Source organism: Prionailurus viverrinus, chromosome A1 (assembly GCF_022837055.1).
Source record: "Prionailurus viverrinus isolate Anna chromosome A1, UM_Priviv_1.0, whole genome shotgun sequence".
Classification (NCBI taxonomy): Eukaryota; Metazoa; Chordata; class Mammalia; order Carnivora; family Felidae; genus Prionailurus; species Prionailurus viverrinus.
Genome location: NC_062561.1, coordinates 70,183,870 through 70,197,001, shown reverse-complemented (window position 1 = coordinate 70,197,001; position 13,132 = coordinate 70,183,870). Strand labels below are relative to the sequence as shown.

The 13,132-nt window shown below is 45.4% G+C and overlaps 1 protein-coding gene across 4 annotated transcripts in view; it reads right to left on the bottom strand.

The window, feature by feature from the left end:
* Positions 1-13,132, bottom strand: part of FARP1 (FERM, ARH/RhoGEF and pleckstrin domain protein 1) — a 293,252-nt gene that overhangs the window by 50,319 nt on the left and 229,801 nt on the right. For all 4 annotated transcript variants that reach the window (XM_047851626.1, XM_047851615.1, XM_047851633.1 and 1 more), the window contains exons 10-13: positions 11,167-11,330; positions 10,378-10,446; positions 7,770-7,845; positions 6,451-6,691 (exon numbers count right to left, since the gene is read on the bottom strand). In XM_047851626.1, the coding sequence (XP_047707582.1) occupies positions 6,451-6,691; positions 7,770-7,845; positions 10,378-10,446; positions 11,167-11,330 (550 nt within the window). The remainder of the gene's footprint in view (positions 1-6,450; positions 6,692-7,769; positions 7,846-10,377; positions 10,447-11,166; positions 11,331-13,132) is intronic.

Here is a 13,132-nt window from a genome sequence, read left to right as displayed (position 1 = left end):
GTTGCACGTTGCAGCGATTTGTAATTACTCTTCAATATTCTGAGACCGTCGTGCCTGGCCCAGCAGCAGCAAGCCCAAGGATCTTTCAGCGCCATTTCCACAATGGCATTAACGGCACCAGCCTTGCAATTAACCTTTCCCACCGGCTCTCCGCTCCACATATAGATCCGATGTCTCATGTCAACAGCTGATTTTTAATCCTTCCCTACTTGCAAAGATAAAGCCACCCAAGACATTCCAGAGTAACCTGATCTAGAGCCTGTATAAAGACACAAACGAGCTGCCTTCCCCGGGAAGCTACAATCAGACACCAAGAGGCCAATGAGATGCCCAAGGCTGTTTCCAGGCTCAGCTGCGGTGTCTGTAATCCACACCGAAAATGACCCTGAACAAATCAGTCTATTCCATTTTGAAAGTTTTCAGGAAATGATTTCCTACTTCTTTCCCAGCTTCCACCGGGGTATCTTTAATTGCTTTCACTGGAAAAGAAGAAAAAATTCCTTGTGCTAGAAGTGTCAATTATGTTTTTTGGAATGGTGTACTATTTTTTTTTTTTTTTGGTGAAAACAAGACTCCACCCACCAGCTCCCAAACATATGCATCGCATACAAATCAGCACAAATCAGCATTTGTGACTTCCGTTCAAAAGGGAATTACTTGGAAATCTCTAGGTGATTCAAGGGAATCAACAAGTAGCCCTCTTCAAGGATGGCTCTAAACAAATGGCAAACAGACCACTTTTAGTCTTGGATACCTACAACACAAGGCCAAATCAAAGTGCCATTTCTTCTTTTTTGCTTTTCATTATTATTATTAATAAAAACAGAACTGCAACATTAAGTGGCATGCTTGTTTCGATCTAAAAGTCTTGGCTTCATTTTAAAACCCAGCAACTGGTGTCTTTCAAGGTATGCACAAGTCTGCACGACAGACCCCGTTTCCCTGTATTGAATTTCGCTTAGCTCAACAGAAACAGAATTAAACTAACAAGGAAAAAGGAGCGCCAGTAAATTCCCTAATGTTGCCACAGTCAAGTTTGTTAATCACTTTCTGCTCCAGAGGTTTATGACCAGAACTTCCATATGCGCTTATGGTTTTGGCTAACATGGCTGAACGTAAAACTCATCAGAGGGCTACCGGCAGTGGATTATTTTGAAACGATCACGTCTTTCGGGTTCAAAAGAAACTTACTCTACATTCCAGGGATTGCAGAGAAAGATTCTTTTGCAGTTTGATTTGTAAAATTTGCAGCAATGAAGTGGACTCATCCCATGAAACCAGAGGAAGGCCAGTCAGTCTTGGGGTAATTAAGCTCCTAACTATCAGAGAAGGAAGGTTTCCAGGCTACAAGAGGGAAGATCCAGAAAAGAGAGTCTTTCTTGGGAATGCAACTCTGAGATCTCTAAATTCTTGCTAATAAGAATAAGGGCCTAAAAAAAGAGTAATTAAAATAGAATAAACTCAAAATAAACCCACTGATGTAGGGAGCCCCCAAATTTCTTAGTTTAAGGCTGGGTCAATTATTGACTAATGACAACTGTACCAAACCCATTCTGTGCTGAATATGGGATAACATTTTAAGCAGAGAAAGTGGACTGAAAGCATGTGAACACTGATTATAGACACAAAAAGGAAGCTGTATGCACATCCACAAGTTTTAACAAAATTTGAAAGGAATTTAATCTTACTAATTTTTCCTTCTTTTGGATACTGCTTCACAATACAATCAAAAAGATTCCAAGGTTAATGTGCAAGTTGAGTTTCTGATTCAACTGAGGACAGAACAGATTTTGTACACTTAGTGCAAATTTCAAGAGGCTCAGGCTGTATTTTAGTTTTGTGGCCTGGCTAAAAGCATTGCTTGGTTTGAATCTTCAAAGAGGCTCTTGAGATTAAAATCAGAATTATTCACATTGTAAGTGCAGGCCACGTGGCACACTGGAGATAAATCTGTGAGAAATTCCCAAATATGAGTCACATATGTGGGGAAGAATCTGGCCCACAGACTTCCTTTAATTAAATGCCTAATAAAATATCGTCAATAGCATACAGATGCCTGTCAAAGGAGCTGGCGCAGTTCACTTTAAGTTCCGGAACTCATTAAATGTATTTCTTCATGCTAAAAGAATTTCTTGCATTTTATTTTGCCCTGAACCAGCAGCAACAAAAATCAACCACAAAAGGGGCTACACTTTACATACTTTGAAATACCATCTAAGGAAAGATATTAATGCGCGGAGGCCCTGGGCAGGCCTGGTGGCTTGGAGATTTGTTTCAATAGATGGTTGGTCTTCTCTCCCGGGCCTTCCGGTATCATTTCATGGAGCAGCTATCGTCTGCCTAAAGACCTGGCCTTCCTTAGTGATTCAGGAGACCTCTACACTACCTTAGAGAAACAGACGGACAGGTCTTGGGAAACCCTTTGGAACCTGCAATGAATTCACAGGTCACCTATTCTTTACACCCAACTCCACTGCTGGTCTTGCTCCACTCTCAGTTCAACTTTGTGCACGTGCGTGTCCTTCTCTGCCACAGAGGGAGACTCCGGACGCCAGGTAAAGACACAGGGAACTAGAGTCTGACAACAGGCAGAGGGCACGGAAGGTGGGAGGCTGCGGGCTTTCCCTGACCTCTGCGCAGTGAGAGACCACATCACCTCTGCGGAACTGACTCCACCAGGCTCAAAGAATGCTTAAATGTTTACTCCCTCACGGATACTTAGAATCTTTAGTAGGGCAGGGCAAACTCCCCCAGAGGCAACTGGTGAATATTCTCAGCACTTTAGGCTACCGTGGCCTTTGAACAAATCACACCCCTTCCCTTTTAAGCACCATTAATCACATCGGGATTGCTGCTTTCATAAATAGTGGCCAACCAGCAGAAATGGAGTTGCTTGGCTGGTACAAAACCAACCAGAGAAAAACTTTATGAGCAACCCTAAAAGGGGAAAGTTTATCAATACAGAACTGAGTACACTATCATTGATCAGCTCTTTTTAAAACACTTCAGATAAAAAAAAAAATCACCACTCCTTTAGCAAAAAGCAAAACAAAGTAGTTCCTGGAGCATGTTTTGCTCTAGAGGTTTATGTTTTAATGATTCACATTATATGCTGGGTAAGTTAACACCCCATTGCTCATTCATACTTCATCATCAGACTGCTGTGCAATTAGAGGTAAAAAGAAAACTCATTTGAACAAATCACCTTCACAAATAAACCACAGGATTCCAAATGTGACTCTGCTGAACTCACATTTGACTAAATATTTATACAGCAAATCAACATCTTTTCCTAAGTCCAAAACAGAATACGCAAAAACATGTCCTAAGTGCAAAAACCCCACAATAGAAAAAGCGGTTCTTCCTACGTTTTATGTATGGACTGTAAGTGTCTAAGTCTACATGATCCCTGGTCTCCACATCCGATTTTAATTATTAATCTGTACAAGATTCTCCAAAATTAAAGTACTGAATCAAAAGGGTCCTACTGCACCAAGATGTCACATAGACTAAAGCTGATGACTAGAGGTCAAAGTTCTAGTTTTAGCTTTGTCAGGCAGTAGCTGTAGGAGTAAGTGAAGTCTCTTGATTTCAACAGAACAAGGTCTGTCATCCATAAAAATGAAGGTTTACCCTAAATGATCTCAAAGGTCCCTTCTAGTTTTTAAATTCTGTGACTCTGTTAAATATATATCTAAGGTAAGACATCAATAGACTACTTCAATGAACATCTTTCAAACTATCCAGTACTCAGTTTGATTCATCAATCATGCACTGAATCAAACGATCAGGAAAAGAACACCAAAAAAAAAAAAAAAAAAAAGTTTGTGTAGAAAGGATTAAGTTTTCAGTCTTTAAAATTCAACTTGTCGACATTCCTGTGGACCGATAATCATTTGTGAGCCACAAGGTCAGTCAATACTTGTATTTGTTGCATATGGCTGCCAAATTCTACCTCACTTCCTAAGCATGCGTAGTAGCTCTTCCCTTGTGACAACATCACACGATGAGTTTAGTAAGGCCGTAGGCATGGTGGCACGCCAGGGATGTGTCATTGTTAGAACTCTTTCCAATAATTTGGTAGTTACTTAGGATAAAAATTTGATTCTACAAGTCATCTTCTTAAAAAAAGTACCAAAGAACAGGCACTAATTAAAGTTTTTCATGTGTGATGCTTTCCTTACTCTGCAAGCCAGCCAGAAATTTATTCCACTAGATTCTAGAAGGCAACTGTGTCAGGCTGAGGGGTGACCCTGACTGTCCAGCAGAACCATCTGGGGACCCCAGGTGGCACCCCAGACCAATGAGATACAAAATTTCTAAGGTCAGGGCCCAGGCATCACTGATTTTTAAAATGTCGCAGGTGATTCCCATGTGCAGCTAAGACCCTTTGATCTACAATGCAGGAGTGCTGAGTGAAAGGCACGGGCAGAGGTGGAAAAGATTTAAAAAGAAATCAAACCTCTCACTCCTTACACTTTTTTCCTGCACACAGAAACATCTAGAAGTCACTGCTTCCAAGAGAAGACCCTGTTCACACAAGTGTGAACGTTAAGAATGTACACAATAACCAAGGGGCAGCAATTCTGGAAAATGGTTCTTCTCTATGCTGCTCATGATTCAAAAGAGGGCCTTTAGTTTGCCAGCCTGGTGACAACAGTGCCTTTTGTGAGGTCTTACTTTGCCCCGAATCCCCACTCAATAGCATTTCTGTGTTTCAATTAGAAGTTCTGACAGCCAGAGTTATAGCTTCTTAAAACACAGCTAACGATTTGACCCAGGACGCAAACCCAAACCAGACCAGCAATCCCTTGTAAATTACAGTTCCACTAGAATTGACATCTTTTACATTGTTTCACATGAAATCTGGAAAGAAGAAATAACTCCAAATTCTTCCTATTAAAATATCCATTATTCTTGACTAAGATTTCACCAACACTTAATCTCAACCAGCAATCAACTTACATTTGGTCTTGAATTTTGTCAATCCCTCATTTACTAAGGCTCAGAAAAGCAGCACCTCCTTTTAAAGAAGGGGAACAAAGTAAAACCAACACCTTTCCTGGGATCTCAATACCTCAGTCCAAACATTCAATCAACAGCAGTGTGATCTGCATACAAACTCAACATACACAGAAAATTTCCACATAAATAACGACACACTATACACATGATCAGATCCATAATCAAGTATCTCTTCCTAGCCTTCAATCAGAAAGATAAACAAGGTCCTGGTAACCTGTCCTTCTTAACTATTTCTCTTGTCCACCTTTTTTGGAGAGCAAGCCACTGTGTGAAGTTTCATTTTTCTTCAAGATTTGAGAGTCGGGCATACCCTATCCAAAGGTTTCTGTCCAAAACTTCCTCTAACAAATGCTGATTAAAGATTAATGAGCCACTTGAACAGATAATCTCCACTGGAAACGTGGACTCAAGATTCCACGTTCCCAACACTTGGAAGTCTGGCCCTCTACTCATCCCCCTCTTCTTCCTCCTCACTCACATGTAGGCCACCCAGGGGCTTCTTACTACTATGCATGGAAGGGGAGCTCAGCACTGCTGCTGGGTTGCCAAATGTGAGTGGCTGGCTCAAATGGGCCACCATTTCAGAGTCTGAATCGCTGGATTCAGTCCCGCTGCTGGTGGAGCCCTCAGTCACCTGCAGGGGCGCTCGCTGGTCTGCCATACCTCTGGCACACACTGACCGCACGACAGGGATCTTTGAGGTGGGGCCCACCTGAGGTGCACCATTAGCCAGCATTCTACCTTCTGAAGCAGCCAGGCTGGCCAGTCCTCCCTTTTCACGGCCATCAAGCCCACCCATTGCCTCTGGGGTTGATGCTACCTGGCTAAGGATGAGAGGATCTGTCTCTGACTTATTGTAGCGACTGGGAAGATTCCGCAAGTATGGCCTTTGCAGGACGGGGGAAGAGTTTTCATAAGGAGGACCCTGGCTTGGGAGAGGACCTTCTCCTGTACTCTCCTCTCTTGGGTCATGCCCGTTTTCAGAAACATAGCCTTGAGACCCAGTCCTGTCCCAACTCCTACTTGGACTCGACCGTCTGCTACTGGGAGACAATGGGGTGGCGGGGGGACTGCGACCGCTGGAGCCCCTGAACAGCTCATCTATCAGGGAGCTATGTCTTGGGAGTCTGGGGCTCCCACTCATATCAAAGGTTAGGTCTGCTGAATCATCATCGACGAACTCTCTGGAAGGAGGCCGGGAGGACTTCACGGAGGGAGGGGAAGCCCTGCGCCTAGCCTCTGTCCGCCTCTCATCCCCGGAGAGCAGATACACCCCACTGGTCAAATCACCCTCATAATTGTCATTTGTTTGGGACTGGGACTGGGACGCTTGCTCCCTGAGCAGGTCGGATTCACTATCTACGTCACTGCAGTCAATGAAAGGAATGGAAGAGCTGCTGCCTCTGGCAGCCCTGGATGCTGGACCTGTGCTCGGCTGCGGGGGCTGAGCTTTACTCTGCTGGGTCCTATCCTTAACGACCTCCTCCTCTTCGTCGGCCGGCGCCCGCGGGGTTCCGTCCGCCTTCCCGCCGCCCGCGGGGCTCCTGGGCGGCGCGGGGCTCTGGCGCTCTTCGGCCGCAGCGCTCGGCTCCGCTCCCTGCTGACCGCCCGCGCCACCTGCGGGCTCCGCACCTTCTCCGGGCGGAAGGCTGGCACTCTGCTGCGCCTGCGCGGGGCGGGGCGAGAAAGGGGGAAGGTTACACGGTGGTGGAGGGGCGGGGCTGCCAGAGCCCAATTTAGCAACAAGCGGGCCAAGAGGCTGCCCTCCACAGGGCTCGAACAGAACACCGCCAATGAGCAGGCGCTCCCCAGTGTGTTTGGTCAGCATCCAGACTGTTCTCTGACCATGCACGGTTCCCAGCAGGCCAAGTGGGCCACAGCCTCTGCTCTCTAGGACCCACGGGCTCATACTGGCTTTCCAAAGTTTCCGTGGAGCAACAGAGTCTCCTTGCAACCCACAGGGAGGGTTGGGCGGGGTGAGGAAGAAAACACATCGCAGATCCCCGAAAGGCAAGTTGACATGGATTTCAGACAAATGACAAAAAACGTCTTTGTTTATACTTCCAAGGGAGGAACAGGCAGGTTAAGCACTCTATTTTTAGGTGCACAAAGGAAATCTTCATGTTCTTCCCCAACAAAGTTCTTATTCTCTTGTAGAGAAAACCCTGAAAGCACAAGCACAGGCCAATTCGAGAGAAAATGAGCTCTCACCACCCTCAGGGCAAGAGTGATAATGTCTCTTGTTGCCAACTGTGGTCACTGCCCCGTAACAGGAGCCCTGGGAACTCACCACCCAGTCTTGGGCCAATAAAGAGATCTGAGGTCGGCCCTGAAAATGGGAGCGACACCCATCAGGTGCTAGGGAGGTCCCAATCTCTCCACATGCATTTTGCTGGCAGGTGAGCTCCTCTCTGTAGACTCCCATGGATGGTTCCACTCCTAAGCTGAGATAGGGCCAACAGAGCAAACTTCTCTGGGCAAAGGCATGGGATGGAGGACAGGAACTCAGCTGAAAAAGGACCCAGTCTAGGGCCTGCGGAGCCCAGCCTGGGGTGCACAGAGCACAGCCTGTGTTTGCTCAAAGCCAGGGCACACAACTACACTCTCCTCTACTAAAAGAAGCCCCAAAGGTGAGGGGCAAATAACTCAGAAGCATACTATGAAACACAGGACTTAGCAGAGAAAGTTTGGTAAAACAAAACAAAACAAAAACACAGTTATAATAGTTGATCAGCATTACTGACTTGTTTTGGCACTTCTGAATTCGGCTCCGTGGGCTGTGTAACAAGGCTTCTGATGGACTGGATCTTGCTATGTTTCCTGGGAGAAATCACGTAAGATAGCCATAGTGAGAAAAGCTGTTTTCTTAAATGAAAAATAACAGTCTTGTGCCTTCCTCAATATGAAGACGAGTGAAGTAGTGTATATGGATGCTCCCTGGAAACAGTCCTCCTTTTCATAGTACTTACAGGGTTCAGGGTATACTTAAACCCTGAAAACACTCTCAGCAATCCCCTGCTCCTGTTCGAGTGGTACAGCTGGTCAGGAACACTAGCCATTGAGCATTACCTTTCTAGTTGTAGGAGAGTCACTGGGAGGGAGAGTTGGCTGGGCTGAGTATGCTCTGAATTGCAAATTCTGGCCTGACAATATGACAGCAATTCATGTATTCTGGGCAATGATTTTCTAGATTAGTTCTATAACAGAGGTGACTACTACTCATCAGCTAACTCTTTCCCAGTGTTGAGTTCACAGAAGGCCTGCCCCATGAATGAATTTACAGATTCAACAGGACCAGGAACTGGCTTTCATGCCACTAACACTCTCCTTTATCTGTTCCCTCCCTTAGTCTCTGAGTGCCCTCCTTTTCCTCCGTGAACAGGCCTTAGAAATTTTCAGGTACTCAAATGATGAAACTATAAACACAGAGGGATTAAATGCTAATGTACATTCAGCTTTTCTTTAAAAGACTCCAAAAACAGAAGGATGGTCACAGCAGCAGGTTTGTTTCGGCCAGAGTGAAACAAAATACCAACATTCAGGTTTGTTTATCAACAGAAAATCAGATAAATAAAATGAAATACTTTCACAATACCGAAGAACATCAACACAGATCTCCAAATCAGGTCAGGGTTTAAAAAGCAGGATGCTGGGTGTCTCAGTCAGTTAAGCGTCTGACTTTGGCTCAGGTCATAACCTCACGGTTCATGAGTTTGAGTCCAACGTTGGACTCTGTGCTGACAGCTCAGAGCCTGGAGCCTGCTTCGAATTCTATGTCTCCCTCTCTCTCTGCCCCTCTCCCACTCATGCTCTGTCTCTCTTCAAAAATAAACATTAAAAAAAAAAAGCAAGATGCAGAATTATGTACAGTGTGATACTAGTTAAATCAATGAAAAAGTACACCCGAGAGAAATGCTGCATATTTTTTTAAATGCATAAATATGTGTAAAAGAAACAATGTGAAGTTGGCAGTTGTTGCCTCTGGGAAGGAGAGAAGGGAAGTAACAAAGGTGGCTGTTCGTTAAGGGGGTTTTAGCCATATCTGTCATAAAAGTAATTACACACAAAAAGGTAAAAACAAAGACAAAAACAAAAAAAAAAAAAACAGAAACAGAAAGAAATATGGACGTTTGCTGTGATCTCTGTACTTCACAGTTATTTTAAGATATGTTAAAATATAAAAATGTTTTTAAAAAATGCACATGCACCAAACAGCCCTCAAGTGTGCCACAGCTCCACCCTCTTACCCTTCTATTAAAAACGAACTGTTTTGATGTTTATTTATTTTTGAGAGACAGTAAGAGACAGTGTGTGAGCAGGGGAGGCACAGAGAGGGACAAACAGAATCCGAAGCAGGTTCCAGGCGCTGAGCTGTCAGCACAGAACCCAACACGAGGCTCGAACTCACAAACCATCAGATCATGACCTGAGCTGAAGTCAGAGGCTTAACGGATTAAGCCACCCAGGTGTCCCAATTACCCTTTTCTTTTAATCTCTGGATTCTCACCTTCTCCCCTCTCTGGCGACAGAGCCTTGCTCAGGTCATGGGGCTTTGATGCTGGTTGACCAGGGGCCACTTGTCAGTTCTGAGACCTGAGTTCTTTGAGCTTCAGTGTCTCCATCTTTATAAAGGGACCAGGAGAGGGGCACCTGGGTGGCTCAGTCAGTTAAACATCTGAGTCTCGGTTTCTGCTCAGGTCATGATCTCACGGTTCGGGAGTTCGGGCCGCGCGTCGGGCTGTGCACTGACAATACGGAGCCTGTTTTGGATTCTCGGTCTCCCCCTCTCTCTGTTCCTCCCCTGCTCACAACCTCTTTCTCTCAAAAATAAATAAATAAACATTTAAAAAAAGGGACTAGGAGAGCACTGACCTCACAGAGCTGGTATGAAGACTGAGTTAATGTATGCAAAGTGCGTGGAACTCAGCAAGAGCTGTAAGCATTTGCTAACAACAGCAATAAATCCTGCTTCTCATCCAAGCTGTATTTAATTTAAAAGCTTATAGAAATACTTTTGATTCAAATCCCAAGACACTCAAGGACAAAGAGAGGAGGAAGTTTTTACTGTGCTTTAGCCCCACTGCAATCTCCTTCCTGTTCATCTTCCATCCCATCCCCTGCTGGTTTCCTCCTCTTCCTCACTTGGCCCTCCTGGTCTGTTTACATCTCATCTTATCCTTGAGGAGTGCCCCAGCCCTCGAATGTTCCTAACACTAAACTGGCCCAGGTTGACTGTGAGGCCCTGATATGGTAATTCACCAGGCCTGGGTGAAGAGACAGTCAGGAGCAAAGCACTGTCACCTGCAGACGATGACTCTTGTCAAGTCGAAGTAGCATCGAAGTTTCTCTTACCTTTCAAACTGCACTTTCTTATGTCCTCCTTCTTTAACAAAGTCGAGAACCTGCTTCTGAGTCCGACCGCTAAAGGGAAGACAACGAGAGGGAAGGAAAGGAGACGGCAAGGGATTCTCATTGAAACACACAACACCCCGTCTCTACCTCCCCTCCTTCCACAACTGGGAGATAGGTGGGCTTTCTCAGCTAGCTGGGGATAAAAGCAGTTCTGGGAGGAACTTGTGTTTCTCCGAGAAAAATGTGTGTCCATTGCATTTCTTGGCATTTTCCTTATAAATAATTCTGTTTGATTACGAAGCCACCATCCTGAGCAAGAGTCTACATGCTTCGAGGACACAGGGCTAATTTTGTTCACTGTATATCCCCAGTGCTTAGAAGAGGATTTGATACGCAGGAAACACTCAAATGTTTGTTGAAAGAGGGAGAAAGTGAAGCAGTGCTGGGCAAGTGCACACAACATTCCCGAAGGCTACACGAAATGTTAACAAGACACTTGCTTCTCCAGAGAAAGGGAATCCTCCTGAATTAGAGGGTCCTGTTTGGAGTTTACTGTGGCGGGGTGAAGGGCCTCTTGGCCAATGTTCGAGCAGAACATGACCTCCTGGTCATGCCAGGAGGCTGCTGGAATGACGGAGCAATCACCCCACCAGCCATAGCTCCCGGAGGCCAACTTTCCCCTTAGCTCCCCACTGTACTGTGTAGCAGCAGCACCAGAGGGTAGGAGAAAGACGTCTCGGGACAAATGCTCCCATGGCGGACACGAGAGGTGTGCTATGGAATCCTTACCTGAACCGGAATGATGAGCCTCGACTAAAGAGAACAGGCTTTGGCTTTGGTTTGGGCTCTTCAAAAAGTCTAAAAAAGGCATGATGTTCAACACAGATTTTCCAGAACGACTTGCAAAAATCCCGACTGGCCATTAGAAATTCCAAGGTATCCTGGTACGAGCTCTAAAAAGAGAAAATACCATTTTTTTCCCCCTTGACCCACAGACATCAGGTTGAAACATGAGAAAAGGGCCAGAAAAGAAGTATGTCCAATAAAATTTCACTGGTGCATTTTATTATAGCACGACCACAAATTCACATAGTAAAATAGAGTTGTTCCTAATGACAAAATCTAGTCATCATTCAACCATTTTCCCCCTCACAAAATTCCTTAGAGGAGCTAAGAGAAAACAGGGGTAATTCACAGAACTCCTAACATTTTTCTTTTTTTTTTAAATTTTTAAATGTTTTATTTATTTTTAAGACAGAGAGAGACAGAGCATGAATGGGGATGGGGCAGAGAGAGAGGGAGACACAGAATCCGAAGCGGGCTCCAGGCTCTGAGCTGTCAGCACAGAGCTCGACGCGGGGCTCAACTCATGAACTGTGAGATCATGACCTGAGCTCAAGTCGGTCACTCAACCGACTGAGCCACCCAGGGGCCCCTCCTAACATTTCTTGTGACAGAATTCACGAACAAATTTTGTTTACGTGGCTTATATTTCCTCCTCCTCCTTCTTCTTTTTTTTAGTTTATTTACTTTGAGAGAGATGGATAGTGAGCACAAGCTGGGAAGGGACAGGGACAGGGACAGAGAGAGAGAGAGAGAGAGAGAGAGAGAGAGAGAACCCAAAGCACACTCCACACTGTCAGTGCAGAGCCCAATGTGGGGCTTCATCCCATGAACCATGAGATCATGACCTGAGCTGAAACCAAGAGTCGGATGTTCAACAGACTGAGCCACCCAGGCACCCCCATATTTCCTTCTTAAAAAAAAATCCAACTACTGAAATTCCTGTTTTGCCTCCTTAAAATAACTGAAACACATTCTTCTGTTTTCTCCCTCATGGCTCATGCCGACTTTGCATACTGGTCTTAAGTCTCTTCTCTGTCAAGTAGCATATGGCTCAAACCTCCAGGGGACCCCACAGGAAATGAACATTTTTTTTTTCTGGAACACAGAAGTATCACTCAAGGCTGAAAAAGTCATGTCCTTCGATTCTGGAAAGGGGAGAGTGTAATTTTGTATTCCCAGGCTGAATGCTCCAATGTAAGTGGCCCTATTATATAAACAGGAATTACTACAGCCTTAACGGTTCCCAGAACTTCCAACTCTTTTGGGGGGAATCTCACAGTTCTGGGCAGACCCAACTTACAAACAAGCTGAGGCAATTCTGCATTTGCAAGTGGCCTTTTAGAACTCCAAAAGAATTTTCCCATAGAAAACAACTTATAATGGGCGGTTGCTTCCTAGGTCAGGCCATAAAAGCTCATTTAATCCATTCAGTAGCTGAACGGTGAGGTTAGACTGCCATTTATCATCTTTTTTTTTTCCACGGGAACAAAACTCTCCCAAGTTCTGGCTGGGGACACCAGGATCAATCAGCCATCTCCGCCATTGTCATTTCCAGCGGGGGGAAGGAGACGCTCCTTCTCTGATCCGGTCCTGGGGTGAGCGACATCCTCAGGGGTTCTCCAGAAAATGGGGTGGACCTGCTTAGCTTGCGAGAATGTGCTGTCAGAGGTCAGGGGACAAGAGTAGGGACGCGAGGGCTGGGGAGAGATGGAGGCTTGTGCGGCCATGGGTGCGCCCCGAATACTGCGGATGCTGAACGGGTCTCGAGGGGATGGCCTGGAGGCTGGAGCCCAGCAAAGACATGGGTTTGTCGGGAGGGGCTGAACATTCTCTACCCTCGCTGTGTCTACCCAGGTGACAGCACGGTGATTGAGCGTCTGGGCAGGACACTGGGTACAGACCCTCAGAC